General features: G+C 49.3%; 1 protein-coding gene across 6 annotated transcripts in view; it reads right to left on the bottom strand.

Annotated features, from left to right (window-relative positions):
• Positions 1 to 1,225: 1,225 nt before the first annotated feature.
• HPS4 (HPS4 biogenesis of lysosomal organelles complex 3 subunit 2) overlaps positions 1,226 to 18,676 on the bottom strand; it is a 33,850-nt gene continuing 16,399 nt past the window's right edge. For 4 of the 6 annotated variants that reach the window (XM_069081709.1, XM_069081711.1, XM_069081708.1 and 1 more), the window contains 8 exons: positions 14,572 to 14,644; positions 12,385 to 12,421; positions 11,636 to 11,732; positions 10,093 to 10,999; positions 8,928 to 8,972; positions 5,693 to 5,825; positions 5,091 to 5,199; positions 1,226 to 2,607 (listed from right to left, as the gene is read on the bottom strand). In XM_069081709.1, the coding sequence (XP_068937810.1) occupies positions 2,439 to 2,607; positions 5,091 to 5,199; positions 5,693 to 5,825; positions 8,928 to 8,972; positions 10,093 to 10,999; positions 11,636 to 11,732; positions 12,385 to 12,421; positions 14,572 to 14,644 (1,570 nt within the window). In that variant the 3' untranslated portion in view covers positions 1,226 to 2,438. Of the gene's footprint in view, positions 2,608 to 3,315; positions 4,007 to 5,090; positions 5,200 to 5,692; positions 5,826 to 8,927; positions 8,973 to 10,092; positions 11,000 to 11,635; positions 11,733 to 12,384; positions 12,422 to 14,571; positions 14,645 to 18,676 lie in introns of those variants that run through there. The other 2 variants (XM_069081713.1, XM_069081712.1) reach the window with 2 other exon arrangements.

Here is an 18,676-nt window from a genome sequence, read left to right as displayed (position 1 = left end):
AAGTCACTGCCTTTCCTCCTCACTCCCAGGCCCCTTCTCCCCTCCCAAGATCTGGACACACGTCCAACCTTGGAGGCAGAGGGCTGCTGCAAGGCAACGTTCCTTTGATATCTTGATAGACTCAGGCTTTAGTTCCCAAGATAGGCTGTTAAAGTAAGAAAGGGGTCTTTCAGCTCCCCCAAGAGCTTCCCATGTGAAAAGATTTGATAGAATGACCTGCTGTGACTTGAAATCCTAGACTCAGGAGCTAGGAGGCACCACAGATCTGGGCCCTCTGTTCTGCCTTTTTAACTGAGCTCCAGATTATTTTTTGAATCAGCACCTGGCTCTGCTGTGAGGTGCAGGGAGAAGAGAGGGACAAAGGGACAGATTCAGGCTGGATATAAGGAAACGCCTCCTAATAATCAGGAGCTTTCCAAAGTGGCACAGTCTGCTGAGGGAGGGAGTTTCCCCCTCCACATAGGTTCTCAAGCAGAGGCTGGAAACCTTTGCTGTGTTGCAGGGCGTATTCTCAATCACCTTTGGACATTCTATGAAGTCAGCCAGCTGTGGCCTCATTCACTTTATTTCCCGGTTTTATATCTGATTAGTAAGATTCAAAGTTGGGGCAAGCGTGCAAGGCCAACTTGCTGGCTCCTTTGTGAGATGTTTCTCACTATCAAAGCAGTCTGCATTTAAGGTTTCTATGGAAGCAGATGCACCCTGGCCATAGAGGCGGGCAGAGGAGGGATAGACTGCTTTCCCTGAGTAGGGCACCTGCCAGCACACCAAGTCACTGCCTTAAGACATCAGCACGCCACGAGGCACAGAGCTGAGATGAGGGGCCCAGCTCCAAAAGGTGAACTGGAGTCTTCACACAGAAACCAAGACTGAGCATGCATGGGGCAGATTTAACCAGAAAGATGAATCTGCAAAAAAACATTCTTTTCTGGTTAAGAAATGCTCCGTGGCTCTGTGACCGTGGACAAGGAAGTCATTTCACTTTTCTGAGACCGTCTGCCCATCTGTCAGTGGGGATAGGAGGAGCACTGCCTACCTCACCGGGCTATGCTGAAGGACACAGCAGCCCGATTTCCTCCTGTGAGCTGGTCTCCCAGGCACAGGAAGCTGGGGGGCTCAGTGGCCTATGATTCTTAAGCAAGGACTGTGCTGTTTTTGAGGGACACGTTATTTGAGTAGTAAAATATTTCATACAAAGAGGAAGAAAAAATATCCACAAAACACATTTACTGACACATGTTGATTCACAAACTTTATTAATTGGAGTGTTTGTGTTTAGGGTTAGGGATACAGTAACATTTTAAACTGCCTACTAAGAACAGGTGTAGAAATTTGTTTATAAATAAGAACAAACATCACGTCCTCAGCGTTAACACATTGGTTCCCTGCCTTATAATCTTTTATGCCTCAATTAACAATTCCAAGTATTGCTGGAAGAGACTGAGCTGTGTCTTTGGTAGCTGTTTTGTTTCTCTGATGAGATACCTGATGCTGGAAAAGATTGGGGCTGATCTAATGAATGCTCCTGATGAGACCGTCCAGATGAATCCTGGCCCCTTCATGAAGGCAAAGCTTCATACTTAACAACACTGCCTTGTGCCAAATGCCTGGGGCTTTGGGGGATGGGGAGCTTTCAGAACCCATCTGTAACATGGGCACCTGAGAAAACCAGAAGGATTACTGACTTCAGGCTGCTCTACCAGAAGCGGCACTACCTACTCCATCGCCCATCTTACTCGGCAGCAGCGGCTCTATGTGGCTTAGGGTTGTTTCCAAAAATCAGATTTTTGTCCCTGTAATGCAAGAATCTGCCCCTATTGAGGAGCCTCAAAAGAATGTGCTGCAGGCTCTGAAAGCTATTCCACAGAGAAGTCTCCAAAACGTCCTAAGCAACGGCAGCTTCTCTGGAACAAGTGTGCAGTCTCCCACGGGGACAACTTTGGAGCAGATAAGCCTATCTGGAGGTTTACACACTGGCCCAACTGTTAAATAAATCACTGTCTGCTGGTTTTATGCTCATACCCAACGGGAGAGACAAAGCTTTCGACTGACAGCAGGGCAGGAAGAGGAGGCCAAGCTACACCTGCAGCAGAACAGCTACAAGCAGACAGGGACGGCAGCAGCGAAAGGCCAGCAGCGTGTCCCGCGTGGCAGCACAACAGCCACCTCCTCGAAATCTGTGGCAACTGACTCTGTCTTGACAAGTACAGGGAAGCGCATCTGATGCTCTGGACCCGCCGGTCTCAAAGGCAGCGTTCCCACCACCCCCCCACCCCCCTGAAGACATGCTCCACAAAGACAAAGGTTTGTCTCTCCTGTCTCCGCAGAACCCTAAAGCCCCGCCTGTCTCCTAAGGGCAGGGCAGAGCCTGCTGGCCTTTAGAGAAGGTGCTCGGAGCGGGGCCTCTCTGGCCCTGGTGGGCGCCACTGCCATCCTGCTCAAAGTAAGTTCACACCATGCTTCAGCAGCTTCTGCCTGGCCTTGCTGGGGAGGGTGAAGGCGCCGTCCTGAGGGCTGGGGAAACCGGAGCTCCGCGCGGAGGAGGTCTGCTGGAAATAGGTTTCCTGGACAGGGTTGCGACAGGCGTACACTGCTGTGGAGGCATTCCTAGCAGACAACGAGACACGAAGACAGTCACCACACATCCCTGCCTCAAACTGGGAATCCCCAGCCACGACAGAGTTTGAGGGATGGTCACTGGAGAGGAAAGCACAAGGTCAGAAGGGGACTTGGGGGTCACCAGACCAGGTCTCCTATTTTACAGAACAGACCCAGCAGGGAGGAAATGACCTGTCCAGTCACATGTGAAAATCCCTGGTGACCACAACAGAGCAGAATCACAGGGCGCTCCTTGCTGGAGAGGCGCACACAGTCCCAGAAAGCAGAAGTCATTTGAAAGGTCTGATAAAGCACAGGCTAAGCTGGAACCCCAAGCCCAGATGCCGCAGCAGCCTGCCTCTCCTACAATAACATACAAACTGTCACGATTTGGGTTTTTAGGAATTCAGCAAGCATTTGCCATAGGCCCGCTCTGCACCAGGCACTGACAGGTGATGAAGACAGAAGGACAAAATGAACGGGCCTCAGGAACATCACTTAAGGTCCGGGTGCCAGGGAGAGTCCCACTGCCCTTGGTACTGTCAAGGTGGCCTGGAGACAGAAGGCCTTCCTCTAAATAAACTACTCACTAACACCTAGAAGAGAAAAGGAAAAGTAGCTGGGGACTCTTTACTGACCTAGGAGGGTCTGGGGCGGGTGGGAGGGTACTGGGCCTGTGTATGTATAAAAGAACCTGCAGGTTTCAAGTAAAAATAACTCACATTTACAGGGCAGTTTAAGGTTTGCCCAGCATCTTCATACAACAATCCTGAGAAAGATGACTACCAGCATCTTCCTCATGTTATAAGTGAGGAAGCATCTAACCCTGGCCCACAAAGTCGCTGGCTGATCCTCTCCCCTCCAGAGCTCTGGGGGCGGTTTCTGCGCTTTCCTGGACTGTTAATTAGATTAACAGTGTAAGTGCTACACAGCATCACCTTTGATGCCAAATGCCACAGGCTGTTTGCCTCTTTGCTCAAGGTTTCTCACCAGACCCCAGTGTTCTGCCCCAAGGAGTTCAAACAGTGAAGGGTCCAGGGAAAGGCAAATGATGACATTCTGGCTTTGGCATATAAGGTGCCATGGCCTTCATTTTTATGCCCAACCTGCCAAGGTGGACACACACACACATGTGCCCAAGCACATACATGCACACGCAAGCATACACGTGCACACACACAAACACACACACACACACATACCAGTTTCTAACCCAGCAAAACACATTTCTGTGGCCAGCTTTTGGGGAACCTTGAATGAAAGCCCAAGACACATTTATTGTGTTAAGTTCTATTTAAATACTGGATAAACCGTCTGGTCCTGGGAGGCAGCAAACATCCTGGCATGGGCCTAGAATGTTCATTGTGAGAGCTTGACTTCTCTCTCCACTGAGTTTCAGGCACTCCAGCTGCAACAGAGAAAAGCCCCATTTCTAAGGAGGTGACAAATCCTCCATCCTCTGGCAGAAAGAGGGGATGATGACAGCAGAACTTGGCTGCAAAGGGAACAGGAAGGCCTGGTGGGAGGGGACCAAACCATTCTCATTCCTTTTTAATAAATGGCACTGACAGCACCCTCGCCACTTAAGATAAAAACGCCAGCCCCTCTGGGGCCTCACTTTCCTCATTTGAACAATGCAGAGAAGTCTAGAAGGTAAGAGCTCACAGTACACACAACCCAAAGCTCAGGACGAACACCCAGGGGGTGAGAAGGCTGGGGCTGGAATCGACACCATAGAGGTGAAGAAATGAACCTCGGAGACACGGAACGAGAGGCCCAGAAGCCATTGCTCTCTCCTCTCCTCCTTCTTTTCCTTTTCTTTCTTCCTTCCTCTTCTCCTTTTCTTCTTTCTTTTTTCTCTCTCCTTCCTTCTTCACTTCTTCCCTCTCTCCTTCCTTCCTCTTTCTTTTTCTTTTCTTTCTTCCTTTCTCTCTCCTTCCTTCCTTCCCTAACAGACCATCCAACAAGTGCTTATTCAACACCTACTATGCACAACGAACTGCACTATGCCCAGAAAGATAGAAATAAAGAATAGATACAAGACAGTCCAGACAGCTGGTGGCACCATAGTGCACAGAGCTCTGGGCCTGGAGTAGGAAGACCTGCATTTAGATCTGGCCTCAGACACTAGCTGGGTGACCCTGGGTAAGTCACTTAACCCTGTGTGCCTGTTTCTTCATTTGCTAAATGAGCAGGAGAAGCAAATGGCAAACCGCTCCTGTATCTCTGCCAAGAAAACCCCAAATGGGGTCACAGGGTTGGACACCACTGAGAAGACTGAACACTGACAGTCCTGCTCTCTGGGAGCTAATGTTCTCCTAGGGGAGTACAACACATCGAGAACATGTGATAACAGTTCAGGAGGACAGGGTTGAGGGGTCAGGAAAGGCTGCTCTTAAGAAGCTGCTCTAAGCTCAGCCCTGAAGGTTCAAGGGAAGAAGGGATGAGAATGAGTAACTGAGCAGAGCACGTCTCCTTGGCAGAAATCTTACCTGACTGTCATCTCAGACAAAGTCGGCATCTGGGTGAAGTCCGAATGAATCAGACGGACCGCCCGGAGAAGGTGTCGGTCCTGGGAAGTGGGTACTTGTGGCAGATTGGCTTTTGAGAGTTAAAAGAGAATTTGTAAAGATCAAAAGCATCCCTCCCCGCCCCCATCCTCCTCCCTCCTCCACTCCTGGGAGAGACTATGGCACAGACGTGACTCTTTGGGGGGAGATAAATGACTATATGCCTTAATCAAAGCCAGAGGATAAAAGTAAGCTAACAACTCATAAGTGAGGGCCCAGTCCCAGACTCCTCTGCTTCCCTGAATGCCAAGAAAGGGAGAGTGAACTTTCAACTATCCCTCTGCAATGGAGCGCCATTCCCTTCTCTCATTTTAAAACATCTGTGATCCTTGGCTGTTGGGAAGGCAACCCCCATGAAACCAATGAGGGAAGCTTTCACAAACTGCATGGGTGCCACACTCCAAGTGAGTCTTCATTCACATTTCAGGCACATCGAAAGTGACAAAAGGCTACTGGAGACATGACCTCCATAGCTCCGGCCTCTCCCAGGCCCTAGCCCTGGATGACCCAGCAGAGTGCCTTACCAGTGAGCACATTCTGAATGCTGTCGTAGTGCAGAAAGTTGTACGTAGTTTGTGCTGCAGTGGGCTCCTCCTCAGGCAGTGTCTCCTTCAGGTGAACCTCCAGACCATTCAACGACGCCAGGCTGCTGTGATACTGGGATAAGCCAATGGAAAGAGCTGCTTGAATGGGCTGGTTAACCTCATTTTGAGCATAGTCACTTAAAAGTTTTGTTTTTATGCAGTAGTGATTTGGTTCACAGCCTGCAAATATCTGAATCTCTCTGTGGGAGCTAAGACATAACTCCAAAGAGGTTTTCAGAGGTAGAGAGAGTTTGAAAGCCCCCCTTCTGAGCCAATTACTACCTACAGATGTTTACACAAAGAGTCTCTTAATAGCTCTCTGACAATGCAGGAATTCTAACGGGGCTTCCAACAACCTTGACCAGGAGTGCTGGAAGAAATACTAGGCCCAAATACTTGACAAGCATGACAGATGTGTACAGGATGGCAGCAGTGGCTTTGGGTGAGCTCTATCTGAAAACAGATGCTCTAAGTGACTTCTCCAGTGAGTGAGCCCCAAGGAATGCTGGGCACAGTAGCATGGCCTACAGTATGGCTGGGCAAGCAGTCACTTCCTGTAGAGTGAGTGAGATGAGAGTGCCTTTAATGGGCATGCAGACATTATGCAGCTTGATTGTTCATCTGACTGTTTTTCCAACAGCTGTGTGAGAGAACTGAATGCAGGGTGTTGCAGTGACTTGGGCAGAATGCCTATGGAGGTAGATGTGAAGATGCTTCCGTCTTATTTCTCTTGATGTCTCGGGGGTCAACATTTCTTCCCTGTGGTAACATCTCTCATGGGTATCAACAGCTCAGGATTTGCTATAGACAATCCTTTTTGTGCATACCTTTTTTATTAATGCATCAAATGCTAAGGGAACTCCATCTATAAACCCTGGTTAAGTGACAAGGCCTGCCTCAGAAGAAGGCAGTTTCTACACTGCAGCCCCAAACACCACCAAGAGGGACTAACAAACAGCCTGCTGGTGAAACCAATTCTGAGACAAGTTCTTGCTATTACAAACTAAACCCAGAGTGAATGCCCTTCTAGGAGCTTCTGCACTACACGGTCCATGGCGCCTGAATCTCATCTCTAATCAAAGCACAGTTCTTCCATGGAAGACAGAACATCTCTGCATCTACATGGGGGTGCTTTACGATACATAGAGCACCTGCATCCCACCACTGGGAGGTAGGTAAAGCAAGCATTTTTAACCCCATTTTATAGCTGAGGAAACTGAAGCTCAAAGGGACTCAGTGATGTGCCCAGTGCCCAGCTAGTCAATGCCAGGGGTGGCATTTATCCCCTGAAATGCAGCCTCCCAGGCAAGATGTCAGACAGAGACGGGGGATGTCACTGTGCCACTGACCAGAAGGCCCTCTGTCCTCAGGTGTCTGTCTGGGCGCTTCTGAACACAACAGGACCATCAGAACCATCAGCCCTGAATTCCAAATCCAAAACCACACACACCAATTCCAAGGAAGGCTCCGTTTCCTCAAACTCTGACCTCACACTGAAATCCTTGATGTGTGCTACAGGTCAGTCAGGGCAGCTCCACGCTGCCCCCTGGTGCTGTCCTTGCTCTACTGCACCCTTTCCCCTGAACCCCATCCTGGCCACCCCCAGCCTCTGTTGGGAGCTTTTCACACTCAAAAGAGAGGAAAGCAAAGCCACCTAAAGCCTCAACAGCTAACTGCGAACAGAGCTCAGGGGTGGCAGGCGAAATAATCAGCGAGAAACTCTCCAAGGTGGGAATGATCACAGTCTCATCTCCACTCGTCATTTACCCTTCTGCCTAAGAACAAGGTCTCCTAGCCAGAAGTTTGGGGGGATGAGTGTGAGCACTTAGATGCAGGAGGCATCAAAGGAACCCTCCCATTACAGGCTCAAAGTCTGCTGAGCTAGCTGGCTGTGACCACCTCCTCCACCAGCAGGATGACCAAGGGGGCTCTTCTCCACTATTCTTAGCAACTGACCAGCCCACGTGACCAGGTCACGGTGACCAGCCCACAGTGACCAGATCATGGTAACCAGCCCACAGTGACCAACCCACGGTGACCAGATCATGGTAACCAGCCCACAGTGACCAGCCCACGGTGACCAGATCATGGTAACCAGCCCACAGTGACCAGATCACGGTAACCAGCCCACAGTGACCAGATCACGGTGACCAGCCCACGTGACCAGATCACGGTGACCAGATCATGGTAACCAGCCCACAGTGACCAGCCCACGTGACCAGATCACAGTGACCAGCCCACGTGACCAGATCACAGTGACCAGCCCATGGTGACCAGATCATGGTAACCAGCCCACAGTGACCAGATCACAGTGACCAGATCACGGTAACCAGACCACAGTGACCAGCCCATGGTGACCAGATCACAGTGACCAGCCCACGTGACCAGATCACAGTGACCAGCCCACAGTGACCAGATCACGGTAACCAGCCCACATCACCAAATTCCTACATTCCAAGGAACACCCAACACCATAAAACAAGGTCCTTGGTCCAGGTGGCAGCCAGAACCGGGTGTCCCTTTACATGCTGGGTCTTAAATTTTTGTTTTTTGGATAGCAGTCATGGCCCTGGTTGCCATGACAAAGCACAGATAGATCTTAAAAATTCAGATTCAAAACAGAATTATGCTGTCTTCTGTTGACACTGATGTCACCCTCAGGGATTTAATTTATATCATTCTAGGGATTTAATCTACTCCATAAAGCCGTTCTCTCTAACCAGAAGGATGACTGCTTACTCTTCTGTGCTTTGTGGGCAGATCCGTCTGTGTTCCAACCAGGCCCTAAAAGACGCTTCTAATGTCCCCAAGTGAGGGGCACACACGTCCAAAAGCCAAAGACTCTTCAATAACATTCACTGCGCGTAGTCAGTACTTTAACGGGTTATCCATGCGTAGGGCCGCTCCTACCCTCAAACAGAGAACTAGCAAAGAGAAAGGAGCGGGCTGCGTCTGTGTTAGCTTGTTCCTGGAGGCGGGCAGAGCACTGGGAGGGAAAAAGCTGTCTCTTCCACGGTTTGTGCAGAGAAGGGCCCCTGCAGCCTCCCCCCCCATTTATGCAGCAAGGTGACTTGCCCGTTTCCAGAGGGTCACAAGCTCTGCATGCTAATGAGCAAGGCTTAGAATAATATAGATTTAAGAACAAAAACAAGGCAGGCCCCAGGACACCACTCACCCTGCAGCGATCTCGACTTGCAGTTTCTTGATGCCACCACACTCTCTGCCAGTTAAAGGAGGCTGTTACCATGGCAACTGACATCTTCCACACAGTCCTACACCCCAGAGGCCTCAAGGATGCAGGAGCCCCATCGGTCAATGTATCACCCGAGCCATACACCAACATGAGAACACGGGAAGAGATGGTTTCAGAGGTCCCTGGCTAACACTGATTCTCAAGATTCTAACCCCTAAAGAGAAAGTGATACCTGGGATGGCTGGGGCAGCACAGGGGGCAGCACAGAGGACAGCGCTCTGAACCTGCAGGACCGAAGGCCTGAGCTCAAATCCAGCCTCAGACGTTTATTAGCTATTTGATCCCGGCCAACTGTAAAGTTAACGGAACAGGGGTCTTCCCTGTCCATTAATGGGCCTATGTGACCATATGTGTTCTCTTTTCCCTGGGAACAGGAGCTGGGTTCCCAGGTCTAAAGGTACACAGGTATTTCAATCACGACTGTGATACAACCCGAGTCACATGGAGAACCTGCCTAAGGCGGAGCCTGCTTAGGGGAGGCCTGCCTGTGGGAAGGCTTTTACACCTTCTGGTATTAAGCTAAGCAGACACTGAGCCACAAGGGTCGTGGTGCCTTCTGGCTCTGAGTCTAGTAGTTGACTGGGAGGTTGGTATTTTACTCTGGGGGCTCACTCATGAGAAGGACCTTGTGATTCCCTGGGCAAAACTCTGGGAAGCTGTTTGTTAGGAGACTGCCAACTACTCAGGTGTGTGCTCCCCTGGTCCGGTGGTGAATGTAGGTGGCTGTATTACTTTATTCAGACAGTAGGAGTCCTGTCTGTTGAATCTCTGTGCTAATTTCTCTACTTGTATTTTCTGCTTATCAGTACTTATCTGTCTGTTAATTAAAGTAAGATCATTAATCCCTTTAAAGCTGTTTTTTCTTTAGAAAAGCAGATCAAAGAGCCTGTGCCAGCAGCCACCCTAGTGGGCTAGGGTGCTTGCTAATACATCAAGTCACTAAACTTGTATTTGCCTCAGTTTCCTTATCTGTAAAATGGCAACAATAACAGCACCTCCCTCACAAGGCTGCTGTGAGAATCCACAGATAGCATCTGTCGCCTGTGCTCTCTAAATGCTTAATGCCTCTCCCCTTCCTCCCACTTACCACATCCTCGATGGCTGCCTCATCCTTGAGGAGCGCTTCTTCAGCCAGCAGGGACAGAACCAGCCCCTTCACACTGTGTGTGTACAGGTGCATCTTCACTAGCACGGGCTGAGAGTCCGTCCAAGGGAAGCTCAAGCTGGTTCCATTTGCAGAGACGTCACTGCCCTGAGAGCCCAGTGAGCCAGGACAGCCTTCCGGATCATGGGCTGACTTTGGTGGGCCGCCCCCTACCACAGACTGGCCAGAAACCTGTGTTTCAGTGGAGAGCGTGTGTCTCATGTGATCAGAGCCTGAGAGAGACGATGACAATGGGCTGCCTGGCCTGTCAGGGAGATGGCCTCCTCCAAGAAGGCAGACCTGTCTGCGACTCCCTGAAACGTCCTCACAGAGTCCTTCCACAGGTGTCTGGGGGAGCCCCTCAGGAGGGCAGCACGTGAGACTGCCAGGGGACCCAGCTAGGGACCAGGGCTCTGCCGGTGCTGAGCCCAGACTACCAGCATTCTCCTGGCATGGATTCCCACCATCAGGGACACAAACAGGTGGGAAGTCAAAATGCACTGAGGATGTCTCTGTTTCTTCACCTCCTGGAATGGAGAGTGCAGAGGGAGAGTTCAAGGTGGGTTCCTCACCTGGCCTAGTGCCGAGTCTCAGGCCTGGGCTTTCAGCAGGGCTCTGTAATCCTGGTGGTCTGACCCTCTCTGAGTTATGGCCAAGCAAATGTCCTGCCTTCTCACATGTTTCTATGGGGCCATTTGGACAAACGGAGTCACTCTGCAGGGCTGTAGCCAGTTTCCAGGCCAGGTAATCCTCATTCACACAGCCAACTTCTTCAGATCCCGAGGAGCTCCAGCACCTCTGAGCTGGTGGCTCTGAATTCTCTTTGCATGTGGCCGAAGATGTGGGAGACCTGGCAAACAGACAAACGTCAGGGATGTTACCGGATTTCTACCAGTTCCAGAGAACAGGCCACTAGTTAAGAAAGCAAAGTCATTACTGTCCTGAATCACTAGTGAAAAGGCAGCCGGGCACTAATGCCCTAGGCAGGTGCCCACAGGAGATGGGAACATGGAGAGGCAAGGCTATTTGACTCAAGTGGGTGAAAACAGGCCAGTGCACCACTGGCAGAGGGGAGCCACATGCAGGGATACGGTTACTCTTATGACAAAGACCTAGTCAAAAAAAAGTAAAAGCAGTATGAGCGAATTTAAAAGCTAAAATCTCAAGTATTCCCTTGCTTCATCTTCCTTATCTGTAGAATGCAGATGATATCAATGCTTGTCTTCAAAGGGCTACTGTAAGGACAACACTCGGTCAGCCTTAAAATCACTGTGCACACATGAGCTTTCGCTACTTTATCATGGTGAATACAGGACAGCCTCTGTCTGCGGCATCAGAAGTTAACAGCAGGGCCATGAAGGTCAGCATTGCACGTCTGGCTATAAAACACAGCACTCGCCCTTCCTGGGAGACCAGGTGGCCTTCACAGGGCTGGATGTCTAGCAGAGCTGATGGAGATTTTTCTAGACCGTTCTGAACTTCCCACCTGGTCATCCATTTTACTGGGAAATCGCGAAGGCTAGCAGCTTCATCTTCTGTTAGGAAAACAGGGGTGATCTGGACATTTGCAGGTAGTGCAGATCCTAGAATTGCAAAGTAAATAGAGAGTGACCACACCTGTCTGGGGAGGGGTCTGTATTGTATCCACACAATAAACCCTTAAGAACCAAACTTGGAATGAGCTCCCAGCCCATGATGTACAGTGCAGGCCAACAGCCCAGAAGTGCTGTGTCCAGTAATGTCTGGAGAGGAAATCAGCCAGCAGCATCTGGGCAGGAGAGAGCTAAACAAAGACAAGCTAAGGGTAGGTGGGAGTCTCCCTTCACTGAAGGTGGACTGGTGGGAAGCTGTGCCACTTCCGGTTCCTAAGCTGGCTTAGAAACCCAGCAGCATGCCCGCTCTGCCCTCAGGCATACCCCGAAGATATGAGAGCAGAGCTGCCTGCCTCTAGAAGCTGCCTTGTCACCCTCATAACAACTGAGTTGAGGAGGATCAGAGCCCCAGATTTAAAAGCCCAGGCCTGAAAACTGAGCTTCGAAACCAGGATTTAGAGAAAGACTTTTCTTTAGAAGCCCTCCCTTCGTCTGCTTCCCCACCTTGTGACCAGATGAAGTGGGCATATGGGAATGGAGAGAGAATCATTTACGGAGCTCAGCCTTTAAAGCAAACAGCATTCTCGGGGCCAGCAGAAGAGCCTGCCACGTTCAAGATGCTGTAATGGATCAAAGCACTTACTGCGTTCCTGAAGGGCGGCCCCTCCTGCAGGTAGACTCTGAAAAGAAAAGACACATCGGCTGGCTCTCGGTGCTGTTCCTTCTTCTCTCTAAGCTGGGGCCTGACCTAACTGTCAGGAATTCACCACACCATCTGTTCGCAAAATTCAACTGTGCACAGAGTCCATCTTTTGTCGAAACCAAGAGCAAAGCAGATGGGACAGAAGCTTGGCCAAGCTGTTCAGCCAGCAGCATGGCAGGTGCTGGGCAAGGAGAGCCGCTACAGGCCAGGGAGCAGTGCCTGCCATCAGCCTTCTTGGACAGCCAAGTCCTGTCCCAAAGAGCTGGGGCTTCTGATCTCCAGACACTCTGGGGCGCTATCAGAACACCATGTTCTTTGTTACGCCATGAAAACGCTCACCTAGAAACTACTGTTGGACACAGGCCCCAGGCCTGGCACAGTAAACATTATGGCAAAGAAGGCCTCATGGGGGTCTAGGCTGCCAGAGCTTCCTCATCTGAGCAACCAATGATCTAGCCTAACAACAGTTCTCTCTACCGGTAGTAAATGCCCTTTACTGGGACAAAAAGATCCAAAGCATGCCGGAGCTAAAAGGAACCTTGGGAATCATTCAGCCTACTCCTGTCACTGGGTGGGTAGGTAGGCCTCTCTGCTGAGGACCACAGAGACCCGAATAAGGCCACACGGCAGCCAAGCCAACAGCACAGGCTCAGGCGTCCCACTATGCCTCACTGCCCACCACGACACTTGTAAAGAGCGAGAGAGACTGTCTCACACGTGGATTCTTTTCACAAAGCCCACTGTTTACCTTTGTGTATATTAACTCTAACAAGGGAGTTCATAAAAACATCCTGCTTGCTTCCCCTCTTTTCTAGATACTTCTTATGTATGTGAGAAAGTGTGTGAGTGTGTGTGTGTGTCTGTATATGTCTATATGTGAGTGTGTGTATGTTTCTAGGTGTGTATGTGTCTGTGTGTATGTGTGTTTACATATGTGTATGAGTGTGTGTTTCAAACTGTGAAAAACATTTCTTACAAGTTACAGGTGGGGCGGCCAGCCAGACTCTGACTTTGTTTCTTCCTTTCACCCAGTCCCTCTGGGTTTCCTGGATATCTCCCTATTTGCTGTTTCTCATGATTCCATAACATTCCACCCCATTCACACACCACCAATGGCTCAGCCATGCTGCCATCACTCGGCAGCTGAGTCATTCTGAGTGTCTGTCTGGCTATCACACATCATATTGCTACCTACATGCTGATTTTCATGATGAAAGTTAGAACAAGAGGAAAAAGAAATAAATACAGGTAAACTGAGCTCTTGTCTCCCGAACCTGCCCTTCAGCTTCTTCACCCTCTCCTACCGCAAACAACCCAAACACCAAAACAGCATGCAAACAATCCATATCTTTCTCCAAACCGCACGGGCTCTTCTATTAAAGATGAAGTCTTCCTTGACAGAAGGGCGCCCTCGAGGACAGGGCCACCTCTAATCATCCTGATCTGGAGCTGGCCACTGGGCCCAGATGGCTTTGGAAGGGACTGAGGCTGGTGATCTCGCACAGGCCTGCCTCACTCAAGTGCCATCCACTGGCAAGTCCTGGCTTCACCTCCCTGATGCTATGGTCTTCTTCAAGAATGGACAACAATCCTCAGGGGAAATCAAAATCTTAAGTCCTGCTTGATGGGAAGAACTAACAACCGAGGCCACTGCATGGTTTGGTGACATGGAAAAATCACTCAACTTGAGAGTCAATGAAATTCAACTCAGATTCCAGCTCTAACCATTGCCAGGTGGGGCCTGCTCTCGGCCAAAGGACTCTGTTCCCTGGAGCCTCAGATGCTTCATCTGTAAAATCAGAGTGCCGGGTTATTGGCACGCTTCATAAACTCTCCAGTCCTAAAGAACTGTGAGTTAGTGAGGTTGCCTTTCAGCTGCCCTGGTGACTTTGCCTGAAGAACACAGGGTGGATAGGGTGTGGGGATAGGGCAGGAATGAGTGCCTGCACTGTGTGAGATGTACAAGGAGTAACCCTTAGGGTCCCCTCCAGCTCAAGTGGATGAAGCTGATTGTCCAACCATGGCTTGTGGGTAAATATAACAGTTAGTCTTAGTTACTCGAGCAACTGAAAGGTTCAAGATGAAAAGAGAAGGCCCGGGCAGCCCAAACACCAGGCCCAACTGTACCTTGTTAGGAGATGACGCTCGATGGAGAAGGACCTTGGCAGTGAGAGAAGGCGGCAGCTGCGTACTAACAATCCTAGGAGGTGCAACACAAACAGAGACAATGATGAGTTAACTCCCAAGGCTGTCATGAGTTCAACAGAGTATGCAGGGTCACTAACAGTCCCTCCCAACCAGCACAGCGGCAAGGATGGACAGCAGAACTGCACCTACTCGAGTACTCAGACACCGAGAGGCCTGAGGCACAGCCCTGTCTCCAAGACAGCGCACTCCAGAATCCTTTCTGCAGCTACGGGGAGGGTGAACTTGGGAAGTTTAGTCATGCCAGAGGGGCGTATCACAGTCACCCATCTCTTGCTATAAAACCTCCTCCGTCCCAGGCCCCCAGGCTCGCTGCCTAAACCATGGAAGGCACACTGCTACCAGCTCCTCCCAAACAAAAAGTCAGCCCACAAACCCTACGATCCTACCAATCACCAACAGGCTGCTCCAATCCCTCCCACCCAGGCCACCCATCACACAGGCCATTCTACTCTGCTTTTCGGAATCCTTCACTCTGATCTTCAAACTTTCCTCCAATCGTTGCTGTTCAGTAGTTTAGGTGCGGCCCACGAGCCCATGGACCAAAGTGTGGCAGGCCTCTCTATTCTCCATTATCTTCTGAAGTCTGTCCCAGTTCATCTTCACTGTTTCCATGACACTGTCCCTCCATCTCGTCCTCTGCTGTCCCCTTCTCCTTTCACCTTCAATCTTTCCCAACACCAGGGGCATTTCCAATGAGTCCCATCTTCTCATTATGTGGCCAAAGTATTTCAGTTTCAGCATCTGACCTTGCAGTGAACAGCCTGAATTAATTTTTTTAAGTATTGACTGATTTGACCTCTTTGCTGCCCAAAGGCCTCCCCAGCACCACAGTTCAAAAGCACTGATTCTGTGGCACTCAGCTATCCTTATAGCCTGACTCTCACAGCCATACAATGCTATTGAAAAACTGTAACTTTGACTGTACAAACCTTTCTCAGCAAGGGGATGTCTCTGCTTTTTAGTCAGCTGTCCAGATTTGCCATAGCTTTTGTTTTAAGGAGCAAGGGGTCTTTTAATTTCATGGCTGCAGTCACCATCTGCAGTGATCTCTGAGCCCAAGAATATCAAATCTGACCCTGCTTTCATTTCTTCTTCCTTTATTTCCCACTTGCAGAGCTTCTGACCCCACCCTTCAGTGATCTTGCCCTGGCAAGGTCCACTGAATCCCTTTTGGGCGCCCTTTCCTTATTCCTGTTACTCTCAACTACCAACCTCTGTGATTTTCCGGCCTTTTTCTGAAAGCTTGGTTTTTGCCCCTCTGTCCCTGCCCATCCTATCAGCAATCTGATCCCTCAGTTCCTCAACTTCTGTAAATCCAATTACTTTCTTTTTCCATTCTACCCTGGACACATACTGACAGCAATACAGACCCTCCCAGAAATACACCCCCTCCAAAATTTACAACCTTGGAATTCTACTTTTGGATTACAAATTCCCATCCTTCCAACCTTCTCACTTTCCCAACATGTTCAACCTACTCTTAGCCCTTATCAAAATCTCCCATCCTAGGAACTTTAGGTCCCCAAAGTGGGTGATAGCACCCCCAGGGGGGCGCTGAAACAATCCAGGAAGGGAACAGAAGCCTCAGGTGCAACTGGGGGGAACTGAATAAAAATAAATGAATGGCGGGAGCATAAGAGAAGAAAAGAAGATAAGAAAATTTTGAAACACCATTCGTACATGTTTCATATATTGCGTAACAGTTAGACTCGTAATGATTATATTGTTTTCCAAATAAACACACAAATGCAAGTTATAACCAACCAGTAGTCAAGTCTGCAGTCAGGTCTTAACAATCAAGTGTTGGCAGGCTAGTGTGCTGCACACCGTCAGGAGATCCAGCATGCATCAGAAGGCATGTGTGTGTGTAATGATGTATTTATAATATGATACTATCAGTTGCATGACAATATTGCATCATCAAAATTTCAATGCAGGAAAAAACCCCCACAAATTTACAAGGAATTATTCAATTTAAACCCCCTTCTTAAAAAGTACTTTATATTTTTTTGAAAAGACGCAAATGTTTAAAAACTGTCGAAGGATTTAAGAAAGTCAATTTCCAGGAGGGGAGCTTAGTAATTTTGTTTTTGAAAGGGGAGCAGTGGGCAAAATAAATTTGGGAACCGCTGCTAGCAACAAACTCCTTGAGGCAGTTCAAGCTGTTGGTAAGTTTTACTTTTCACAGAGCCTCAGGCTGCCTCTCTGGACCTTCAGACTCCTCCTGATCCTGCCCTCGGGACCAAACAGAACAAGATTCTCTTCTAGAGGGTGGCTCTGCATCAAATACTTTAAGACAACAATCACATCCATCTCTAGGATAAACAGCCGTTCCTATCAGTGATCTTTCTGCGTGTGATCTCTCTTCTCTTCTCCATTCTGGAACCTTCTCCTGGATAATGTCCAGCTTGTCAGTGTTCTTCCCAAAACATGCTGCTCAGTACTGAACAAATGTGGCGGGACCAAGGCAGAAGAGAGCAGGACTGTGACCTTCTTAGCCTGGACCCTGCCTGTCTACATGCAGCCAGAAAGAGCATTAGCTTCCTCAGCTGCCAGGTCACTGCTGTCTCACGGTGAGTTGGCCGTCCACTAAAACCCCCTTTCAGAAGAACTGCTGCCTACCCACATTCACCTCTTCTTGAACTCATGAATTCAGCATTGGCTGAAGTCACACAACTCTGCCAACTGAGTCCCCTACACATTTACCTTCTCCAGTGTGAACTGCAGCCACCTGGGGGTACAGCCGTCCTGTCATTTCTTTCCTGACTACCATATTACCTGCAGTAAGTCTTCCATTTTCTGCTCTCCTCAAACTTTTCATACCACCCTCTCCCCTGCTTTGAGGAGAGGATCTCACATCCTACTTAAGGAGAAAACTGCAGCCACCCATTGTACGGCCCCCTTCTTTGTCCCAATTCCACTCTTTCTATACCCTTCCCCATTTCAGGTCTCTACGGAAGAACGGGCCTTTATTCCTATCCAGGCCTTGTTGCACTCCCTCCCATCCACGCCTGCATTCTGCAAAGACTGCCCTTTCATCATCCTCCTCTCTCTTTTTCCTTCTCGCCATTTCAAAATGGCTGTTTCCCTGCTATCTCTAAGCACATTGAGGCCCCCCTGATCCTTCAAGAACTTATCACTGTCATCCATCCACGTGATCAGGCCATATCTTTTCCCCTTTCACAGAAAAACAGAAAATACTGTCTACCAGCACTTCTTAAACTGGGGTCGCGACCCACAGTTTAAGAAGTACCTGAAACGGAAAAAATTTAAGAAGTCCTGGACAAATTATCTCCATTTTCTCACTCACACATTCCTCCACCTGTTGCAGTTGACTTCTAACCCCAACACTCAACTGAAATGATTCTGTCCAAGGTTACCGATAATCTGTTAACTACTAAATCCAACATTCTACTGGACCCTGGCAGGTTCCAATGCTGCCAATCATCAGTCCCTCTGGCTTGTGACCCAGTTCTTCCCTCACCTGACTTCTCTTTCTCCTTTGCTAAACAATCATCTGTTTCTCCCAAGGTTCTGCTCAGGGTCCTTGTCTCTTTCTCTTGGTGATCCCAGGTGCTCTAATGGGTTTTTGACACAGATGACTCCCAAATCAAGAAAGCAAACAGTCTATGTCACTCTAACCTCTCCTCTCTCTGGAATTTCAGTCCTTTACTACTCCCTTCTCCTCCTGGAGCCCATAAGCATCTCAAACTCAAAATGTCCAAAACTGAACGCCTTATCTTCTCTGCCTGCTCCCCACCCCCATGCCTAGCTTTCCTCTGACAGTCCCAATTTCCATCCTCTTAATTACCTTTTCCCCACCTCCCCTTTCATTCAATCAGATGCCAAGACTCTTCCATCAGTTCTATCAAGTCAATTCTATCCCACCTCCTCTCACACAATCACACAACCACTGTCCTGATTCACAATAATCAGCCTAAAGCAGGGGGGGAACCCCTTAATAAAAGGATTTGGTCTGTGAAGTTTGGGTTTAAAGGGCCACACTTGAGACCCTAGAGGGTCA

This window comes from Petaurus breviceps, unplaced genomic scaffold (assembly GCF_028583685.1).
Source record: "Petaurus breviceps papuanus isolate PSGF00001 unplaced genomic scaffold, PetGlider_PUasm1.0 99, whole genome shotgun sequence".
Taxonomy (NCBI): domain Eukaryota; kingdom Metazoa; phylum Chordata; class Mammalia; order Diprotodontia; family Petauridae; genus Petaurus; species Petaurus breviceps.
This window is presented reverse-complemented; position numbering and strand designations above follow the sequence as displayed.